Source organism: Coffea eugenioides, chromosome 8 (genome assembly GCF_003713205.1).
Source record: "Coffea eugenioides isolate CCC68of chromosome 8, Ceug_1.0, whole genome shotgun sequence".
Taxonomy (NCBI): Eukaryota; Viridiplantae; Streptophyta; class Magnoliopsida; order Gentianales; family Rubiaceae; genus Coffea; species Coffea eugenioides.
In genome coordinates, this window is record NC_040042.1 from 45,699,040 (window position 1) to 45,722,178 (window position 23,139).

General features: G+C 37.1%; 2 protein-coding genes across 3 annotated transcripts; one reads left to right on the forward strand and one right to left on the reverse strand.

The window, feature by feature from the left end:
• The first annotated feature begins 4,001 nt into the window (after nucleotides 1-4,001).
• Nucleotides 4,002-8,915, forward strand: LOC113779615. Of its 2 annotated transcripts, XM_027325264.1 has the most exons (9): nucleotides 4,002-4,278; nucleotides 4,391-4,412; nucleotides 6,167-6,223; nucleotides 6,335-6,416; nucleotides 7,602-7,697; nucleotides 7,895-8,019; nucleotides 8,111-8,129; nucleotides 8,336-8,522; nucleotides 8,562-8,915. In XM_027325264.1, exons 1-9 carry the CDS (start codon nucleotides 4,179-4,181, stop codon nucleotides 8,588-8,590), a joined length of 717 nt encoding a protein of 238 aa, XP_027181065.1. In that variant the 5' UTR covers nucleotides 4,002-4,178; the 3' UTR covers nucleotides 8,591-8,915. The 2 variants fall into 2 exon arrangements, with proteins under 2 accessions (XP_027181065.1, XP_027181064.1); XM_027325263.1 differs by having other exon boundaries at nucleotides 4,004-4,278; nucleotides 8,336-8,915.
• A 6,187-nt stretch (nucleotides 8,916-15,102) lies between these two features.
• LOC113779843 (E3 ubiquitin-protein ligase RHA1B-like) lies at nucleotides 15,103-16,067 on the reverse strand. Its single transcript, XM_027325587.1, has one exon. It carries the CDS (start codon nucleotides 15,901-15,903, stop codon nucleotides 15,406-15,408), a length of 498 nt encoding a protein of 165 aa, XP_027181388.1. The 5' UTR covers nucleotides 15,904-16,067; the 3' UTR covers nucleotides 15,103-15,405.
• Between the last annotated feature and the right edge of the window lie 7,072 nt (nucleotides 16,068-23,139).

Here is a 23,139-nt window from a genome sequence, read left to right on the forward strand (position 1 = left end):
TGTTGAGTCGTTGACGCTATGAAAAATCACTCTGGGGAAAGCTCTCTATTTAAAGAGGTTTGCAGCCTAAAGGAGGATGGCCCCTTGTGGAAAAGGGAGTCAATACAAGTTGTTCGAAGCGAAGACAAAAGATAGCCAATTAAGGACACTGCGGAGGCTCTGCCTTATTTTTTCTTTAATCAGAGCTGTTGTCCACAACTGAGGAAGATGACAAGAATCCCATTTCTCTCTCTCTCTCCTTTCTCTTATAGCTTTCTCTATCACACGCTAACGAAAGAGAGTTGTGAGTGAGTTTCTGAAGTACCACTAGAAAAGCAACTCAATCCCTTCTCTCTTTCTGTGAGGAAGAGGCCAAATGAAAATAGGACTCCCCACCCAGGCCTGGCCTCAAAATGTTCAGAAACAGAACAGCTGAAGAAGACCAGAGCACCAGAGTTTATACAAGGCATTATTAAGAGGAAATCTCCAATTAAATCCCTCAACTTCGTCTTATTTTTGGAATTGAAAAACCAGTTACTTTAATGTCATGCACCCTTTAGGTTCTGTTTGGTTTCTTCATATGCAAAAACTAGTGTTGGTATGACCGTATGGCAGGTTTTCTCTATTACTGTACAATTGTAACGTCAAACAAACTTGTTTTAGCTGTGATATGCGAAATCAGCTTCAACAACTCATTCCATTGTCCATCTTTCTCGAGTAATAGCAGTATTCTCAGCACTTTCCGTGCTAAAAATATGTACTGTTGGAGCTTGAGGAGTTAAATTTGCTGTGTCTTGAGAGAAATTTGAAGCTTTATTCTTGTTCTGTCCAAATTTGAATTGGAAATATGTAGTAATACAGATAAATGTTTAGGTATTGTAGTGATCAGATACACTATGCAGGAGGGGAAAATTTTATGCAAATTTCATTGAACGGAGGAAGAAGTTTATATTCCTCACTCAGAAGTCAGAATGCCAATGCTTCCACAGTCATTCAGTTTGTAATGCAATCGAAGTGTTGCTTTAAGCCTTTTAACTACACAATCCTTGTTCTACTTGTGGATTGATCATTTGATCACGAATTTTGAAAATCATAATAACTACAAAAATGCTCAATTTTATAGCAAAATTGGAAAGGAAAAAGAAAAATATTACTCAAAGAGAAAATAATAAGTATTCTACAATGTAATGAACAATAATGGCCGTAGATGCAACGCGACAAATTTTGCTCATAGTAATTAACCAATCGTTTTGGAAGTATTTTAAAAAAAGGACACTTGATAAAAATACTACAACAGCAACTAAAGTGGCGGAGAGCTGATAATAGTAGGTGATGACGAGTTTATTCAAAGTAATTTAACACGTTGAAAAAATAACAAAGATGACAATGGTTAAAGTTATGAAATACTTACATGTGACGGAAGTTTTACAACACATTAAAACACGTGATTTTGAAATACGAAAACCAGGAGTATTAAAGTTGTGACAGAAGTGCTATAATATAACGTATTGATAATCATGAAAATTCAAAAATGCCTAGGCAAAGTATAGATAGAATTATTTCATCTGTTAAATTAATACAAGTGTCAAAACATGACAAAGATTTAGCCTTGTTATCTCACTATCATTTCAAATTCATCATGTTTCCTTTAAATGGAAAACTAAAAGAAATTAGTTTTGATACTTCACAAGACACTGAATTTATTTAAAGATTAGAAAAAAAATATTAGAGAGGCTAAACATGTTTTTCAACTATCTTTTGATGTTTATGATTAAATACTACTGCAATTTTTTTTTAAATGCTCTAAAACAACCATCAAAAAGGAGTTATGTCTTGATACTAGGTGTTATTGGATTCTCTCATCTCAAAGCTCAATTTAAGTGGTGAGACTTTCTCTGGTACTTCCTAACACCTTTCCCCTTCGCATTGAATTGTACTGAATTCGTTTGGATTGATTTTTTTTGGAAATTTTTGTTAAAAAATATATATATACTATAACGATTTGATATACGTGAAGTAAAAAACGATTAGAAAATATATTCATGAAATGCGAAAAAATTTGTTTGGAAAAAAATTACTTTCCAAACAAGGCCGTATGAGTGTTAAAGGGTTTTCCTAAACTGGATCACATCATCGACCTTTCATTGGATAGAGTTGTTGTAATTGAAATTAAATATTAGTATTGAGCGTTATTGGACTCTCCCATCCTATGGCCCAGCTGATGGAATGAGGTTTTCCTAAGTTGTAGAAAAACTTTTGTAAGATAAAATTTTTTTTTTCCTTTTCATTTTCTTTTTTTCTTTTTTTTCTCTCTTTCTTTTTTCTTTTCCTTCCTCCCTTCCCGCTTCTTCTCCCTCCCCCTTCCCTCCCATGTTCCCTCTCCCGAGACTTCCATGGCAGCAACTTTCTGATCTGTCTTTTTTTTTTTTTTGCTTTTTTTTCTTTTCCATGGCAGCCACCCCTCCCTCTCCCTTCCCCGCCATCCCTCTTCTCCCTCTCCCTTCCCCTCTCCCCCCTTCCCCGCCACCCTCCCTTTCCCTCTTCGCAACGCGATCTGGTCGGGCTCCTCCCCTTCCCCTCCCTTCCCCCACCGCCCCTCCCCTTCCCCTCTCCACCTTTGCGATCTGGTCACGCAACTAGATCGGTCAAAGAGAGAGGGGGAGGGGGAGGATGGCGGGGAAGGCAAAGGCGAAGAGGGGAGGGGGGAGGGAGAAAAAAAAGGAAAAAATTTTCAGAAGGGCGCCAACAGATTGGTCAAAGGGGGAGGGGAGAGGAGGAGAGGGGGTGAGGGAGAGAGAAAAAAAAAGAGGAAGGCCGGAATTGGCGGCCAAAATAGTGACTGGCGCCGGAAGCGGTGGTGGAGGTGGTGGCCGGCGGCGGAGGATATGGTGGGTTGGGTGGGGGAGGAAAAAGAAGAAAGTTGAAGGAAAAGTTTTTTGTGTATTTTTGAAGTGTGTTGGTTAAAAATTTTGATAAATTTTTTGGGGTTCCCGTAACAAAAGTTATTAAAAAACTAGTATTATACAAACTTGGTAAAAAACCAAGCTTCCAAATAACACTTTGCTGCTTCCATGATCTGATTGTATTTAGCCTTCATTAGTGAAATTACCTCTAAAGTATTTAGGCTTAATGTATGGAAAACCAAACGTGGCCTTAGTTAAATTACCTCTAAAGTGTTTAGCCTTAATGTATGCCATGGAAAACCAAAGGTGGCCTTAGTTGGTAGTTTTCCCAGAAATTGCTAAATTCCAAGACGGTGAAATTATTTCTTTATACATCTCAATGTAAAGTATTTAGCCTTAATGTATGGAAAACCAAACGTGGCCTTAGTTGGTAGTTTCCCGAGAAATTGCCGAGTTATGCGTTACGACTTCAAAAAAATCTCGGTACCGTTGCCACTAAGAAACTCCACGGAAGCTTGACTTGCTTCGATTTGGCAACTATTAGGAGTAACTCCATTTTGTATCCCTAAATTTGTATCACTCTCTCATTTTATACTTTAAATTTTAATTTTAAATACTTTACATTTTAAACTCTTAATTTTGAATATTTTACATCCTAAACTCTCAAGTTTGTCCCATTTGAATCCAATTAATGATTATATTGGCAAAAATTAATTAAATAAAAGGCAATAAAAATTAATGATAATGTACTATTTTGTTTCAACTATGATCTTTTAGCTTTTTTGACCATTTTGAGCACATTATTATTTATTTACTTAGTCTCAATTACTAATATTGTTAGTAAAATTAATTTGATAAATGATTTTGTAAATTAATGATAATGTATTGTTTTATTTTTGTTATAACAGTTTGATACCTTATGATTACTTTCGGTATATTTTCATTAATTTGTTGGGTCTTTCATGTAATTTTACAAAAGCTGTCATTGACAGGACCTAAATAGAATAAATTTAAGAGTTTAAGGTATAAAGTATTCAAAATTAAAAGTTTAGGAGGCTAAGTGTTTAAATTTAAAGTTTAGGATAATGCGAGAGAATACTGCAAGTTTGGGAGTGTAAAGGGATAGTTGTCCAACTATAAACGAGGTGAGGAAGCGTCCTCCTTTTTGACTTCCACTTAGCAGAAACGCGTCTCGGTCAATGAAAAATCCTCTTCATCTACATCTAAGCCAGTAGAAGGGAAGTAAAATCCTAGGGTTTCATTGATCGCTGAGCGTGAGAAGAGAACAGTTCGAAAATGGCATCGCAGCTGTATATGGATAAGATGCAGCTCCGCCAGAACTATCGCAACCTCTGGCACACTGATCTGATGAGGGCAATTCAAGCCGATCCTCCTTGTTCGTAATTTTTTTTCGGTTTCCTCTGTTTTATCTCAATTGATTTATTTATGCATGCGAAATGTATAAATTTAAGCATTAATATTTGATTTTTTTCACGTTTACCTTGCAGATTGCTGCTTCGCTCTTTGGTGGTACGTATACTGATTGGTCTAATTTAACTGTGCTGTTCAATGTTGAGAAGGATCGCGTCAAAATTGTGCCTCGCATTAAATTTTATGTTCTTTTATTATTAATATTTTTTCCTGTGGATGAGCTTATGGTTTTGTTGTTTTGTTGTGATTTTGGGGACTCGATGCTGTTGCGTTGACTTTGCTTTGACTAAGTTAGTCCATGAAAAATCTAACTGTGCTTTAGTTTGTGGTGAGAAGCTGGTGTGATTTGTTATAATGACATCTGAAAACTGCATTTGCTTAATTATTTAAATGAGAGCATGCGACATTTATTCTGTTATTGTCTGAGATCTTTTCAATAGATTTGCTAAGTTGTAAGTGATCTTGCGGACTTGTACACAATATCAATTGTTGAAAACAAAAGGTTTTCAATTAAGACATTGTAGTTCAGAGAGGGGTTAGGGGCAGCCAGGGAAGGAAGGATGGGGAAGGATGAGATGATTGGAAGCTAATGATTCAAACTCTGTTTAATCATATGCCACACAAAAGTTAAGGCTCTGGTCTAAACTAGTATCCACGGAGTTAATGCCCTCTGTTTGGTTCAAACTCAGATAAGTCAGAGTTTGTTCCAAGTTTATCTGGAACTAGTAATGTGTGTGTTTCATTGCGGGTGCACTTCAGGTCTATTTGATTCATAACATTGGCAAAGGCGATAATTCATATTATAACCTGGAACTTACTTATTGTATTGTATCGTGAACTTAACTTCTCAGGCTTGTTTTAGGTTCATCTTGAGTTTTTCCTTTTTGTCTAGATTGAAATACTTTTTCCCATTGTCCATTATGTTCCCATTTTCTTATATATACTATGTTTAATTAATTTTTTAATTATATGCCTCAAGTTTGACTTTTGCCGTGAACATGACATGTGAATTTAAGATAACTAATTGTGCTACCATTCTGAGGCCTCATACTTAATTGGCTTGCATTTATACTGCCTATTTTTTGAATTCTCATGTGAGTGCTTCCCCTTGTTGTAGTTTTAAATCAAAGACTTGTTTAGTATCTTCTGGTCAAAGCTTCATTTGGAATGACCTGGCTAAGTAGATCTAAGTATTGTGGAATATGGTATTGCAAATGCTCAAAGGTCTGGTAAAGAGTTTAATTTTGGTGGAAGCTGTTGGAATCTATAATTTAGGATGACTTAGTCAATGTTGCAATAGGTTATGCATCTTTGTGAGAGGTCAATAGTTTGCCTCATGATGCCTGTCCCCAGCTGCATCAAAGCTTAATAAAACATTTAATGTATCACCTGATTGATGTACAACTGTCATGTCAAGGCCTGAAATCTATTGCTATAGCCTGAGTCCTACTTGCTAAGGCTGGCTAGGTGAGGTAAAATTTCCTACAAGGGAATTCTGTAACAATCTCTCTCTGTAGGACTTTTTAAGAATAACCCAATGTTTCAAGGGTGTATGATGTACTGTTCTTCAGTCAAGTATCTTTGCATGCTTGGAAGAAATCTTGAATATGATAAATTTGCTACTGAAATAAAAATGATTTTGATTGTGCATTTCATGTGTAGTATAGATGGAAGCTAGACTTGGTTAAAAGTATAGATGCATTTCATTTTTTATTACCATTTGGTTTTGGTTCTTCGCATCAAATAGAATTTGTTTTGGTTATCTACTCATTTTATTGTCTACAATCCAGCGAATTAGTATTTCTTTTTGTTGCTGTAAAATTAATCATTTTTTAAAAATTTTGAAATTGCAGTGGGCCGTGTGTATCATATTTGCTGCGTAAACGAGCTCTCTACAATGATATGTCAAGGTAATTGAAGATCTGTTTGCTGTAGAATTCCCAAAATGACTTTAGTTTTAATTTTAGTGTTGGCTCTCTCTCTCCCTCTCTCACACACATAATTTTTTATTTAATATACAGGTATGTGTGCTGTGCGGGTTATATGCCTTGCAGTGGTCGGTGTGGAGAAAGCAAATGCCCTGAATTGTGCCTTGCCACCGAGGTACTTGAACGACTCGTTTTAGTTTAGTATTAGTCTTTTAATGTGACATTTGATGGGAATCTTATATTCCTTTCATTTTCAAAAGAATTATTTGTCAAATGTAGGTGGATAAAAGTCTCTTCTTTCTTATATACTGGCTATCTTTTGAATTAAAGAACTTATTTGTGAACCTTAGAACTTGGTAAATATGGATTTTAGATGTGCCCCAGGGGGATTTCAACAGGAATTTCTGATGGCTTCTTATGGAATTAGCCAGAGATGGGAGGTTATTGTCATCTTTTATGAAGCAATTTTAGGGGACAAACCCTTACGATGTAGACAATGCTAGTAGCCATTTTGCAATATATTTGATAATGTTTCCAAACTTCTATACATTCCTTTGCTTTTCAAACTGAAAAGGCATAGTGGGTTTTTTGCCTGCAGGTCTTTGACTATTGGTTTTGCCCTCTTTTACACTAAAAAGGCTCCGCCTGTAAAATTATTTGTTTCATGGATCTGATCAAACGTCGGCTGCATTTGGATTGGTCACTTTTTGAAAAACAAGATTTTCATATACAATGGTACAGTAATACACAAACAAAAACAACCACAAAAATACCAAAAACAACTTCAAAAACACCCAAAAAAAAAAACCAAAAACAGCCTCATCTACAGTTAAAGTTTTTCACTTACATTGCTACAGTAAAATATTTCAAAAACACCCTTAAAAACAGCTAATCCAAATGGAGCCGTCATTTTTTGTCTGAACTTTTTTTTGTTGGGGGGGGGGGGGAGGGGAGGTGGTTATTGGAGGTAAATGAGAATGCTTGATTCCATCAGATATCTTTCTCTTTTGTTCATAACAAATAATGCCTAATTCGTCAATTTGCTCCTTAAGTTATTATCCTAAGTGCAACATACTCTGGATTCTGAGTTTGCTGCAGAAATTTTATTTAATTGGTGATTGGTCAAAGCATGTTTTTAGAGTCATTTAAACAATAACCTATTGAAGGCATCGTTCATTCAAGAAAGGAGAATCAGCTCTTGTTTAGTCTATCAATATCTATACTAAGTGTACATTCTTGAGCTGCATCTAGATGGCACTTTCACCAGTATTTACCTACTGTCATTTTATTTTTCTGCTTGGATTTGTTGGTTTTAATGTGCTTTTAAATACGTTATAATTCTTCTCTGTCAACTTTCCAGGTTTTCCTGTGCTTTGCAAATTCAGTTGCTTCTACTCGGTTTTTGTTGCAAGATGAGTTCAATATACAAACTACACGATGTGATAATTGCATTATCGTAATCTCTCTCTCTCTCTCTCTCTCTCTCTCTCTCTTACACACACCCTCTCTGTATGTGTGCGCATGCATGCTCACGCGTTTATCTCTGTGTCTGCATGTGAGTGAGTGATGCCTTTCATTTCTGTGTTTCTTATTGTGATTTTGAGTTGATGACATAGCTATCTGGTTTTTATCATTTATGTTTCTGTGGCCTAGGGGTTCATGTTCTGCCTTTCACAACTTGCTTGCATATTTTCGATTGTGGCAATGATTGTTGGAAGTGATGAAATCTCGGAGGCCTCGCAGTTGCTTTCCTGCTTATCAGATTTGGTCTACTGCACGTAAGATTTTTCAAGTCCTCTTCTAATCAAAGCTTTCGAAGTCAATTCTCAGGAATTGGTGTTGATCATCTTTGTTACTTTGGTTTTGCAGGGTCTGTGCGTGTATGCAGGTATGCAGAAGATGGACAAATTGAATGTTTGATTAATTTAAAATGCTTTTCAATTTCCATGATTTGATTCCTTTGTTGATGGAGTTGAAAAGAACTTCTATTCTTTTGCTTCAAAAGATTTTGGAACTTCCAACGGTCGAACAGAATTATTTATTTGCTTGCTATTTCTTCCCTTTCTTATTTCTATCGCACACGATCCATGGCAGACACAACACAAGGTTGAAATGGACAAACGGGATGGTAAGTTTGGTCCTCAAGTTATGGCAGTGCCACCCGTTCAGCAAATGTCACGCCTTGATCAGGCATATCCACCCACCGTTGGATATCCACCTCCTGCATACGGGCAACCTGCTGGTTATCCACCTCCTCAAGCTCAAGGCTATCCTCCTGCTGGTTATCCACCTCCTCAAGCTCAAGGCTATCCTCCTGCAGGTTATCCGCCTGCTGGCTATCCGAAGTGACCTCCTTCCCAGTCTTGTCTGGCATATCCAAGATTTAAACTCCTGCACTTCAAATTTGGTCATTGGGGGCGTGCATTTTTTCAGTCATAGGCTTAACTCTTATTCTGCCGTGTGCTGGTCTTTGCCATGTACATTGTGTTTAATTTTCTACTTTGCCATTGTTCTCCTTCCCGGAGAACTAACTAGCATATTTTTAGCTGCATGATGCCTGCCAACTTGATCTGCTTTAAGATAAAAAGCAGTTATATTTGTCTTTTGTCACTTACAAAAGTTTGTTTCAATGTATTCATGAATGTGTCTATATTAATTAAAGCCTTTTGCTGCACTTGTCACTTAAAATGTCATTGGTGTATTGTCTCATTGTTAACCATCAGCCTTTGGGCGGGTAGTATTGTCACCACCCAAGCATTAAAGCTTGGTGGCATTAAAAAAATCCAGGCGTATTGTCTCATTTTTGCCAGCTAGGATTTCAAAGGAGAGTATTTTCTTGGAATTTGGTCTTCGAGGTTAGACAAGATTTGAGAAACTGCAATCCATTTTTACTCGTTCCAAGACCCGAAGCAAAGTATAGCCCAGTGGCAAGTGCGAGGCTGGCCCGTATGAATGGAGAGCGCGGCCTAGGTCTCATTTTCTACTAGATCATATTCAATGACTCATCTGACCAGGTGGTTTTGCTTTAGGTGTCTTCCAGATTAAAACAAATTTCTGAATAATGAGAAACCCATGGTCACTGGAGTCTGCATCATGCTTTTCAAATACAACGCATGGGGGGGATTCCGATTACAAGTTACGGGAGGAGACCTTCAAAAACTGCTAGGCAGGCTAAAACTAAATTAAGTCCCGACGAGTAGAGTAAACACCATAAATTCTACCAACCCTAGATGGTATGATACAACATGGACGCCCTTTGGTACATCATATCGAGCCAACAGCAAGATATACACAAAAGAAAAACAATTTTCCGCCTGAGCCTTGATCATGGGTTGACTCAAAAAAAGAAAGAAAGAAATGCTTTGACTAGTTTGCGTCATCCTTCCATGTTTTCTCAACGGGATCTCGCTCTCATGCTCTGGCATTTGTGGTATGCGATTGGATCGTTCATTAGACATATTATTTGTAATCAAGAGGCTATAAACACATAATTGATATCAAGCCAAAAGTTTGAGAACCCAAAATTACTCGTAAGAACGTGGACCGCTACCTGTTCCACGTAGGAGAAGACGGGAGAACAACTCTAGATTACCTTCCTAGCAAAGAACCCACCATCCATCAGACAATAACCGACTTTTTTTGAAGTATATCAATTGCAAAAGCTTAGTGCACAACTAGATCATGCCATGGTTCAGCAACCTTAGAATTTAGTTATGCTGTTACAAAAATGTTAATTTACAATCATCAATTGATTGCCGACCAAATACTATAAAAATGTTCAGCGGGAAATATGGAAAAATTGATTGCCCAGCTTCTCCCTTGATGATTGTAGCTAGCGTGTTTATTTATTAATAATATGCAAACGTGTGCACGGGAGTGTAGTTTTTAAACTGCAACGTACTAATCATTCATCATCATGCAAATTCAGCTTACCATATTTTTATATGTATGCATAGGCAATAAATTTTAACCTGAAAAAGTCGCTGATAACAAGTTTTCTTAGGGATCTCTAATACCAAAATAGTAGTATGCTTTTGAAGCCCAAAATGAGTGTACACGGCTTCAATGATAGCAGAGTTTGGAAGGTACCTTAACGCATCATTAGTCGCTTAATCAATAATCGCTAATCACTAGCATTTTCTTTTGCAAAGTATGAGCAGCTGGATTCTTTTAAGGAAGAATCCAAACCATAAATTAAAACAAAGGAAGGACTTGTAGGTACCTAGAATTCTGTCTAAGTAGCTCTGCTTTAGGCTCCTATATTCAATAGCTACCAAGCATAAAATATTGAGTGAATGGCCCAAAAGATCACTAAACTATTAAAAATGGCACCTTCTGGTCACCAAACTTTTTTTGTGGCCGAAAAGGTCACTAAACTCGCAAAAACTCTCCAGTGGAGTCATTTTACCGAATTTCAACGGTTTCTCACCCGGTGACAAAAGCACTTGGGTTGAACGAATATTCTAATATGGGCAAAAATGTCCAAAAGGCTATTGGAACAATAGATTGTTTAATTCCCAAAGTTGACCAACCTCCAACCTAATGAGATTTACTTCATCTTCTTCGGTGGTAAAAAGGGTGATTGTGACTGCCTGTAAACCAAATGAAAATAGAAAATAACCCACCCAAAAACAGTAGTAAACTCCTCCGCTAACACCTTCACAGACACAGACACGCAAAAACAGCTGATTCGGAGTTGGGATTCATCCAGTTTTCAAATGGGTAGTCAATTTAGCAAAACCAAGGGACCGAGCACGCTCACCCCACCGCAACGAGAAGGCAGCAACTCCAGTCACAGCAACCATAGTAGTAGTAATGGGGAAAAAGCTAACGATGTTGCCTCCGGATCTGAGCTCCTACGAAGCCGCCTGCCAAGCCGATCCACAGCTCCGATCTTTGGATGCCACTCTCAAGGAATGCACCAGCCGAGCCATCAATTCTATAGTGGTAGGCCTCGACTTCAGGGCCCTTTCCCTGCTTCTTAAGGGCCATCAATTCTATTTTGGGGCTGGATTCCTCCTTTGTGGAGTCTCTTAAGCAGACGAGTGTTCCAATGGTTCTTTATTTCATTGTCAGTTCAACCAGGCAATCTTGTAGCTATGAGTGACCAACGATTGCCTAGCAGGGATTGGAGTCGAATAATGAGGTCCTCCTCAGCTGCTGTGATGTTTCCTCTCTTGATGCCCGGCCAAAGATAATTCATCCATCTTAATCTACAACTCTTGCCACAGCTGAGCAGTCACCGAATTTCTAGATCTAAGGCACGTCTTTTAAGGGAAAAACAGGTTTACCATATTTTGTTGGATATTTTTGCCCCTTTACTATATTCCTCCACTCCACATTGCCCATGCCACCGGATGAGGAACCGTTGAAATTCGGTAAAATGACTCCGCTGGAGAGTTTTTGCGAGTTTAGTGACCTTTTCGGCCACAAAAAAAGTTTGGTGACCAGAAGGTGCCATTTTTAATAGTTTAGTGACCTTTTGGGCCATTCACTCTAAAATATTCTAGTGGGACACTTTGACCTTCCATCAATTTTACAATAGCACTGCGACGTAGTAGTTTCTCGTTGCTCTCTCTAAGCTCTTCAGACTGGTTAATGAAGTTTTTAAAACACTTTTAACTCATTGCTCATCGTTTTGTGTTGGGTGCCTACGTTCTTTTCATATGGTCGTCCTGTATCCTATTTTCAAACTAGTTAACAATCTTCACCACTCAACTTATAACCAATTGAGTTTAACTTTTAACTGAGTCGGATGCTTGAGTAATTTCTCTTAGCCAGGTGCATTATGTATCATCATGGTAGAATTCAATTGTTATTACTACTATTTTACACCCTTCCCTTCTCCTCTTATTCACCACTTATCTCCTGAAAACAAATAGTAAATGAATACTACTTAATAGCAAATAATCAAGAGAAGCTGTTAATTAGACCGTATTAGTTCCTAATTTGACTTGATCACCAGCTGGTTTGGCTGACGAAAAATATGCTGAGACCGGGTGCTTCTGCCATTTGGCACTGTCCGGAATAAATCTCAGTAGCATGAACGGCAGCATCGTCAAGCAGTATTAGGTGAATGCTTAACAACCGTTGAACCAAAGCTCAGTGGCCATTGAAAAGGGGCAAGTCCCTCGTTTGGGGGTTTGAATCCCACCTGCAGTGAAAAAATCCAATCTGTATATCTATTAGTTCTTTACACAACCTTTTTAAGCTCCTCTTTCTTATAATAGGATACATTAAATTATAACAATGTTATTGTTGTCGGGAAAAAAAAAAATGCTTAACTTAACATGTTTGGGGTTGAAAATATGTGTGCATTAACAAAAGAACTTTGTGTTTTTTTTTTTGTTTAGTAATTTGCAACCTTAAAAATTGTTTCAATCGATTCACACTGGCTGGCAGGCATTGAGTTTTCCACTACAGAACTAGTACAAATTAATTGGGGCGTGGGATGATTAGTTAGTAAATGTCGTTTAAAAAAATTGTAGCAATTCGGTTCCTGCAAGTATTTTAACGCTCAAACTTCTAAGCTTATATGCAGATTTCGTAGGTATGTCAATGAAAGGGGTGTAAAATAGTTGCAGTAGGTTCAAGAAATGAAGAATTGTATTATTGTGATTTTAACAACTCATTAGAATATGTGCAGCTGGACCGGGTTTTCATTTATATTTTGAGGCAAGATGCCTGAATTCTGAATTGCATGGGAACCGCGTGGAGACAGCAAAGGTAGAATAAAGGAAAGCAAACGAGTGATCAATACTCGTTATTTATGGGAATCCTCCAAAAACAAGGAAATGTAGGAAAAACATAAAATTAGGCTGGAAAATAATGGATCCTGAGGTCAAATACCATCTCTTTCACTTTGCTTTCATTTGCCAAAAAAGTCAGCCGCCATAAAATTAGACTGGTAAGGAATGCGTCAAAGAAAAGGAAATGTAAGAAAAACATCCCTCCAATCTTTCAAGCACGGAAAAGAATGCGTCAAAGAAAAGGAAATGTAAGAAAAACATTTCGCATTTTTTATCGTCAACAAATTATTACCTAAATTGACAAGTTTGAGAGTAAGGTTAATGGTCGTATTAATTCTAGTGCTACATATTGTCCACATCAGGATTAATTAGTCTGGGTCAATTTTCTTGAACTAAGAATTCTTAATTACGAATACTTAACCCCAACCTACCCCCCCACCTTCCCCCGAAGAGAATAAAAAAAGAGCACTTGTGTGAATTGATGTGATATTTTCTTCGTTTTTAAATAATTTTTTTTTTTTTTTAAAAAAGAACACTTTCTTGATGTTCTTTAATTGTCACAGACTTTGGAGATCAAACTCAAATTAAGGAATTTAAATTTGCTTAATAGAATTCAGAAGTGTAGACGTTAACGCTAACTCAAGGACCACTGCGTTGTATGTTGAAAATATAAGGGACGATTGTCTTGGTGTGCAGGCATATTTGTATATTCCTCTCCACATTGATTAGTACTAATAATTGGGCCTAGGGGATTGATGGAGACTAAACCATCACTGGATCAGTCGACGTACTCATCTAGATTTTTTAAAGAAATCACATATTATAACACTTGACGGTGGCCACCAGACTTTGAGCTGATCGTTTACTTCTTCTCCTCAATGAGTAGTAAGAAGATTACGGTCCTACGGGGAAGAAATTTAGTAAGAGTTAGCAAAGAAAAGGAACGGAAATTAGCACAGGTGAAAGGAGAGAATCCAATCCATTTTATTTTATAATAATGTCCTTATCAATCAATTTTGTTTTGTAATGTCCTTATCAATCAATTTTATTTTGTTCACTTCTAAATTCAAGTTTATTTGTAATAATTTTATTAAATGATGATGCCGGGGGGTTTCATCGGTTTGTAAAAGACAGTTTAGCTTACGTTAATGCAATTATCTTTCCTCCAAAAAAAAAAAAAAAAAGAGGGAGCTATCCTAATTCCTATCTATCTATCTATGGTCCTAACTCCAGCGGTAGCCTCCTCCCACAGGGACCGAGAGGTCCCGAGTTCGAGTTTCAACCCTGCTGGATTCCTCCGCGCACTTAATGTGCTAGGGTCGGGTTGGGGCGCCGGGCCCGGGCCGCAAGGGATTAGTCGGGCCCCGTAAGAATTGACCCGGACACTCCTGTGTTGACAAAAAAAAAAAAAATCTATGGTCCTACCAAAAAATGAAAGATAAATGAATAACCGGGGCCGTGAGGTGAGACCATTTCCACGCTGCAGATTGGAAACTGGGTTTGTGACAGATGTATGTATCATTTGCCATTGTGAAGTTGGGAGGTCCTGCCCTATATTATGTAGTATAGCTTCTTTAATAGTAATCAATAGACAGGAGGATTGGGGGGAAGGAAAGACTCTGCCCTGCAAGTCTGCAACTTCCCAAACTCCCACGGAAATCTTTGCTCTAAATCATCATATGGTGTATCAACTCTGGCCCAAACTCTCATGTTTTGTTTTGATTGATTCCTCATAATTGCAAAAGTTTATTGAAATTTCTTCCCCGTATAACATAACACGAAATTTCTGTCATCCAATATTTGATTTGATGCGATGAGATTGCCTACCCAACAAAATAAAGAGACGTTGAAAGGCAAAAAAAAAGAAAAAAGACCAGATCCGAGTTAGCCGCTAATGTGCCAACATACAAACAAAACATCACCAGCAATTGTAAGTAATTCCAATACCTGTTCTCATTTATGAAATTATTACAACCTTAATACTAATTATTAAACCTAACCCTCCCATTCGCTATAACTTAATTTTTTATTCCCGCAAAGTAGAGATCATAACCATTTATTTACCTACCTACAAATTAGTTACTTAGTATTAATTAAAGAGAACAACGAGAATGCCTCTCGGAAAACATATTATATTTATTGTCTCATTATCAAACTCTTTCGAGAGAAGACTAAAAAGACTATACAAAACATATTTATCAACGTATATCTTTTTTCCCCCCCCCCCCTCGTAAATATATAATAAGTTTTTTTTTTTGTTTTGTTTTTCACTCCTGTACATTTGAGAACCTCTCCTACCAAACCCACCGCCACCAGAAAGGCAGAAAAAGGAAATTTTTTTTTTTTAAAAAAAAAGGTTCGCTAAAGCACTATAAAGTAGTAAAACAACAATTACTACTGCTAAAAACCTGAGTCCTATAAAGTAATCGGCGAGTACTCGCCGTAGAAATCGGAAATCCCGGAAGCCAACCAAAGCCTTTCGTTAAAAGTGTCCTGCATATCTTCCGGGATAAAAGCCGTCCGACAAAGCGGACACGTCTTCTGATCATGGTCCATCCAACGGTCCAGACAGCTCCTATGAAATATGTGCCGACAGTTCGTCAGCCGTCGGATCTCATCGTCATCTTCGAACTCGTACAAACAAACAGCGCAGCTCTCCGGAGCAGCCAAGTCGCTTATCTCTGAGAACTTCACCACGGGTAATAACTCCCGGATTAAGGATGCGGATATGGACCTCAGCTCGCCTCCGGATTCGGGCCAGGTCTGCAGCGGCATTTCGGGTTCCAGAAAATCTCCGAGACCCAGAATTGAAAGAAGGACGTAGATGAATTTTCGCATTAAACCCAGAATCGTGAGAATGTGGATCAGAAGTTTGGGGAAGAATACGTCTGTGCAACCTACTGGGAAACCCATTGGTGTCGTGTGGTATGGTGTGTTCAAGAGTTGCTGGTGTGCGTGAGTGTTTAGTGTGTGTTTTTTCTGAAGAGGAAGAGAGGATGGGTATTTCTTTTCGTATTCCTACTTCTTCATGGATAAAAGGAAAGATGAAGGCGGGGGGCAGGAGAAGGAAGTTGTTGGGTCGTCGTTTTATAGGGGGGTGAAGAAAGGGGGGAGCGGTTTTTTGTGGGGTGGGTGGTATGTGTGTGTGACAGTGCGGGGGAGATGGGTTTTGGTAGTGAAATGGCGGAATAGGACATGGGTTTTGGTGGGAATAGCGGAAGAGGTATACAGGGTGAGAGACAGAGCGTGTCTGTATTCGGTGCATTAGCAGCAGTGGAATGTGTCGTACGGTCTGGGATGTATTAGGACATTTATTTTATTGGAAAATAATTTTTATTCCTCTCAATTACTAATACAGTTCCAATTTTGTTCTTTTAATTATGGACTTTCTCTTCTTTTTCTTTTTTTTTTTTTAAGGATTACTCTTGACTACACTATCAAAATGTATACACTGTACACTGACACTGACGGGTTGAATGAATGTCATATCATCTAATTTGAATTTAAACATCAAATTTAGTATATATGACATGCATTTAAACCTGATAGTGTATACACTGTTAGTATATAAAAAGATTTACTCTTTTTTTTTAAATAGTGTTTAGGTTTCTGATTAGATTTGTTAAACTGAAAATTGAGTGTACTAACGCGTGTCCATGAAGCACCTAGTGTATTATTTAAGAAACGTATACAGGAATAAGAAAACAATTCAGAAGGAGATTTCTGAGTTAATTGGATGTAAACCTTTTTTCTCCGCGTAAAGCTAAGTTGTCTAATACAAATCCACAAAGTTAGAGAATGAGAAAGAATTATTGATTTTTGTTCCATAAATAAGAGGTAGTAATATGTTATTCTATAATATTCTTTTCCACGATTAAGCTATTAATCCATATGTTGGAGCACAACATGATTATAGATTATTACATAAATGCATGTGCAATACGTTAAATTTTCGCTTTCACTAGTTTCCATGCATTTAATCATGCGGTATACAAACTGTTCATCATCTAGCTTCTGTTATATATATATATATATATATATATATATTTCCTAGCTTCTGTTTTCAGGTAAATTAGTTTTAAAAAAAATAGTTTTAACTAATTAAAAGGTTCAGCGAAAAATCAAGCATAATTGTGTAGTTTAATCTCATGTACAAGAACTTGCTGGCTATCAATGTTTGGATAGCAAATTTTTTCTAAAAAACTTTTCGCTTGTTTCATAAACACATTTCCTAATTCACTTTTTTATATTCCCAACCATCTTTTTATCTCACATCACATCACAAAAAATGCTACAGTAATTATTCCATTTGGAATAATGCTCTATCCAAACAAAAATGATCTTCTCTGGCTGGCTGTACTGTACATGGGAAAAAAAGTGAGAAATACACAAGCTACAATCATAATTTGCAAATTTCTTGAAGTTTTACTTCACACGTTGAATACACGCGATCAAGTTACTTCATTCAATATCCCTCTCCCGCACGTCCTCCCATTAATTCTCAAGAAAAAAAAAAAAGAGAACTTGCGAATGAAGGCAATTGGTGCTCGTTGGAATATTAATTATCTTCCAGCCCATGCATTTGCACTCTATCTAGCAAATATGGGCCACTTTACATCTTGTGTAATACTACTTTTGGCCGCCCTTCCATCTTAGATTGGCCAATAAAATTGCGCATTGTGCATCCTGAGGTGAGACTGGTAAATTTATATACGTATCATTTGAATTTCAAAATATTCCCTCATTAAATGTGTATTGAAATTTTTAAAAATTATTTCTTCAAATAACAAGATTGAAAAGTATGTATTAAATTTGAAATGAAAATTTTTGTTTCAGAACGTTGATAAAGTGAAAACATGATATTAACAACGATATGATACGGAAGGGATATGTAAAATCACACGACTGATATTTTGTCAACACTGTCTCAATTTTGTAGGCAAAGGCAAGGGTTTTGGTAAACCATACATCTCTTTCAATTCTCATTTATGTGCCACTTGTTTTGTTTCTGCATGGTTAGCCTCGCCCCGATTGAACGCAGCTAAATTCTCAAATGGCTTGGGTAATTAAATCAAGACGTTGACATCAAAAGCCATTAATTAGCGAAACAGAATACAGAGTTGCAACTTGCAAGTTGCTTAACCGCCGTTTAGCTTTTACAGGCAGTAATTAGGGAGCGGAGGAGCTCGCACGTCAACGGTGAACCCGTTTGGCTTCTATCATCAGTCACCATCAAAGTTGCCGATAAGGCCCTGCAAGTGTGATTCGTCCTTATTGGAATTGATACTTAACCAACCATTTTGTCTCGGCAAGAGGGAAAAAGAAAATATGACATGTCTATTGTCCATCGTCTATCGTCTAGTCACATGCTATCATTTATAGTTTCATGAGTTTTACATGACTCTGCATAATTTGGGTCAATTCTAATCATATGCTTTGTGGGTTGTGGATGGCTACCGCCAAAATTTAATCATTAGCCCTTTTTTCTCATATATATATATATAAGTAAATTATTGTCAAAATTTGGGGAAAGGAATTGTGAAAAGTAAAATTTTTACCCTTTTGATGAAATTACTTACTTTTTTCTAAGGTTGAATTTTCATGAATTAGAAGTTCGATATTCAAATCATTTTTTTTCCTCCCCGCTTCTTAAATATCATCTTTTCTCTGTTTAAAAAGAAAAGTAGTAAAAAAAAAATTTACTAACTTTTAATCAAATGCAAACTTGGCCATAATCGCGGAAGATTTTGACACCATACGAGGAAAACAAACTGAAAGGCCCCAATTTCTAAGAAAAGGCGACCTCCTGCAAAATGGAGAAAGAAAGAGAAGGAAAGTGTATAAAAGGGATCACCAGTCTGGGCGTCAATCATGAAGTACTGAGGGCCAAAAGTAAAAAGTCACCGAAAATTGCAATGTCTCACACACAGTGGTGGAGCTAGAAAAAATTTTTAGTGGGAGCAAAAGTAATACTAAAATTTTTTATCTACTTTTTTTTTTTTAGATTTTAAGGAAAAAAATATTCACAAATAAGTTAAAATGAAAAGGCTTTTTTTTGAACTTACATTAAATGGAACTTTGTGACCCATATATCCTTTTAAAATATTAGTTCATGAACCAACTTAAAAGACCACGTAATTCTTTCACTCCCTTCATAAGAAAATTCCGGAAGCACATTTAAAATTATATCAAAATTTTATGAATACTGTAAGAATTTAAGGGGCAGCCGTGGGGGCCCGTGCCCCCACCTTAAATCGGCCACTGGTCCCACTGCATCAAAATTCAAATGGGAACAAAGCCCCCATCAGTTGAAGCTTTTGAGAGGAAAAGAAAAGAAAATAAGCATACAAGGAAGAAATGAAATGTATGGAAGTTAAATTTGGGAAAAAGAGAAAGAAAAGAGCACCAATCAGGCAATGATCATCCTCTAGAAATTCAAGAAAAACAAACCCAAGAGGCGCTAAGACACTAACAATTCACAAGAAAAAAACAGGCTAGGTACCAACACTGTACAATATGCAGGACATGTCTGATATTTGATGCAGTGGCCCATCGGGGACTGATTGTTTCACCTTCATCTTAATGGGGGTGTCACTTCCGTATCCATCCTTTGCCCATACGGTCTTTATTAAGGTTGAAAATTCAGGGCACCAAGTGTTTTTTTCCTTTTTTTTTCTTGGTGGGTGGGGGGGTTAATATAATGAGCACCGTTCTAGTCATTGACTCTATGAAAGTTTGGGGTATTTTCAAAATGATGACTTGAGATGACATGAGAATCAATAAAGATGCTACAGAATTCGTTGTGGCATTAAATAACTAGTAAGTGATTGTAGCTCGTGCACCCTCCCAAACAAAAGGGCAGAAGAATTTTAGTCCAAGGTGCCTCAAATATGTACCAGCAAATCCACAAACGAATTCTACATTCGTCATGGTTTTCGTTTCATGCTAAATGGAGTGGGCAAGCCATGATAGAGGTAGCCGCCATATACCTAAGTGCGTAATGCGACTGAATTGGGAGGAAAAGTAGACTACTCGCTGTCTTCTCACGTACGTTTAAGATTAGTCTACAGGGGAGGGCGATGGTCCGGTATTACTTGGTCGAAGTAAATTTCTTTATTGTGTATGAATTTTAGATGTGTGCGTAAAACTTAAGTAACGAAGAAAATGGCTTTAGGTAGACCTTCAATTTTTGGGTTCTAGCTAGTTGTATTATTAATGTATTTTACTAATGACCATATGGCAAGGTTTCTTAGATACGAATTAAGGCTGGAAACGAAACAAGGAGAAAGAAGAAGAGGGAAAGGGTGCATATGTCGGCCCGGCCAACCAGCCAAAGAGGACGGCAAGGATGAGGCGTGGAAGTTTATGAGCCTAATTAAGTCGCATGGTAGGGTTGGGGGAGCTGGGTAGGGGGCTTGGGTTCTGCCCTGCTCCACCCTCTTCCCTAGCTTGACTCCAAGGTGATATATGTCTTGAAACGCCAAGACACCAATGTCCCACCTTCTCCGCTGGAATAATAAGCCATATCACACTCCTCATGAATTGGCCCCCCTCCGCTCCACCCCTCCCACGGATCAGTATGGAGCTAAGGAGGTTCCAGTCTCTTTTTTTTTTTTCTTTTTTAATTCATAAGAACAATTTTGCAGGGTCATTTTGATATATATATATATATATATATATATATATATATTTAATTTCTTGCTACACGCACATCAAAAAGGAAAATTGTCGTTTACACGTTAGTAACCATTACCCGTTAATATATACTACTATAAGGGAAATACGTTTAGAAGACAATTAGGAATTAGCTAGCTAATCGTGCCTCCTTCTATGACCTTTTGGATTTGATTCATTGGGGATTTATGGTATCCAAATGTCAGTACGTTACTCCTCCGATTGTACCTTACTTAGAAGATTCAGCGTATGAAGTTGACACAGTCAATAGATCAGGATTTGGATAGAATCAGACGCAAATAAACATGATTTTTATTTAAAAATATTAAATGAAAGAAACAAGATACGGGTTGTTGACAATTTATTCTACAGAGGACTCGTAAACAACATAAAACACAGCCGGATCAAAGGCACGAAAAATTGTCAATAACAGCCGCTCTGGACGATATAATATTTTTTAAATAAGACGTAAGTTTACATGAATTACTTGCAAAATTTAATAATAAACACACAATTATCATATATGGAATCCATCTAAATAGTAACAAAATGTTATATATCTGTTGTAAGGATGTATAAGAAGTTTATATAAAATTATAAAACGTTTAAAAAATATTATATTTTTCGACCGTCTCTGCCCTGTTTCCAAAAAAGAGTGGGCTAATTAAGAAGCTAGGGGATATATGCCAAGAGTCTTCCCCGCTTTCACGTTCAATTCAGAATTTGAATTTTGTATCTAACAATTAGGAGTTGGAAGGATGTGATGAGGGATAGAGAGTTAAAAACAAAATAAAATAAAATAAAACTGTTGTTTGATGCCTAGGAATCTCAATTAGACTGTCATTCGTCGGGTAAACAATTGAGCACCATTCTCAAAGATATCTCTAGAAATTAGAGAATATATTGGATTCCAGTCAAATTAGTCATTCACTTCTTCCACAGACAGATTCACTAAAGAGAAAAAATACATTTATATTGTGAGAAGCACCAGTAAGCAAAGCAAAATCAAGCAAGCAAGATTGCATTGTCTCCTGATCTGAGTCATAGCTAGGTCAACTTTAACCAAAAGCAAAATTTAAGATGGTAACCTTGACTGAAATCAATTCTGGAGTCTTGCGAGATTTTGTTGGCAAGCACTGTATGCCGGGCCACACAGGCAATGATCACCATATCAGTTTAGTTAGCAGCGTGGCCAGGGCCAGCTAATCAAACCAGAAGTTTTTCGTCAGTTTCTATTTGACCCCAAAACATCCCCACTTGCTCTTTGTTTTAATATATATATATATATATATATTTATATACTGTATATGATATGATATGACTAGTTTCTGATGATGTGCAGCCATTGATGTTCTTTTGTATGTATATTAATTAGCAGTATTCTGTGTCACAAGCAAACAAGGATTATGTGCCCCTACAGTGTTCAACTTTCACTCATTTCCACTTTATAGCTACGTTTATCAGAATCTGTCTAAGTAAGTAAACAAAACCTGGTTAATGAATGGATAAGTATCGAACTAAGTCCAGCTTAGCCTGTCAGATGCTGTCTTAATTTGCTTAATGACTCTGGCAGCGAATCAATACTGGATTTTTTATTTTTTTGTTAGAGGGTACTACGACCGACAAACTCGAATCAAATAGGTTACCTCCCAGCTTCTCTCTTTTTGAAATAGTTATTCCAACTGCATAAAAACCCTTTTTTTTCTTTTAAGATTCAATCCAGTCGCTCTAAGGACTCCTCGAATTTTTTTTTTTCAACTAATTTTCTATTAGCTCCTTAAGCACAACTAGAGATGGGAGAGAGACTTCCGTCTCAAACCCGTCCTGTTGCCATCATCGAGCACAACTTTTTAAGTTGCTAGCTTATATAATATATAAAATAGTACTTAGATTAGATGAATTTCTCTGATACTATAGTGCTGTTCTTGATGTATACCAAATGAAGCGATAGAAAGTTCAAACTAGCTTGGCTGATCAAGATGTTCAAATTAACTTGAACCATCGATTCTAAATATTTGTTTAAAAATCTGTCATATATCTAATGGTGGTAATAATATATGTATATGAGATTAATTCTTAATGTTTTGCTGCGTAAAATAATAAAAGGAAAATCAAGAAACGATGAATGACACTGCAGCATCCGTACAAGTCATTTTTTGCCCGATATGTTGTGATGGAATTACAACTGTAAGATCTGCAGCAGTGCTGAGGCAAGTATGTTCCCCCCTTAATCAGCATCTTCTGCAAAGAAATTTTGGCCCATTCGTATACATCCCCAACTACTCATTCCTTCTGAAATTACACTACTGCTTAGCCACGTTTTTCTTTGCTAAAAAAGTGAAGCAGAGCTAGGACAAATGACTTTTACAGTGGAATTTTTGGGGCTGGGAGACTAATGATTAAAAAATTATTATTGTGTCATCTTTCATGTCTTTTGCTTTTCTCTTTCTTCTCTATCTCTCTATGGTCCTCGCT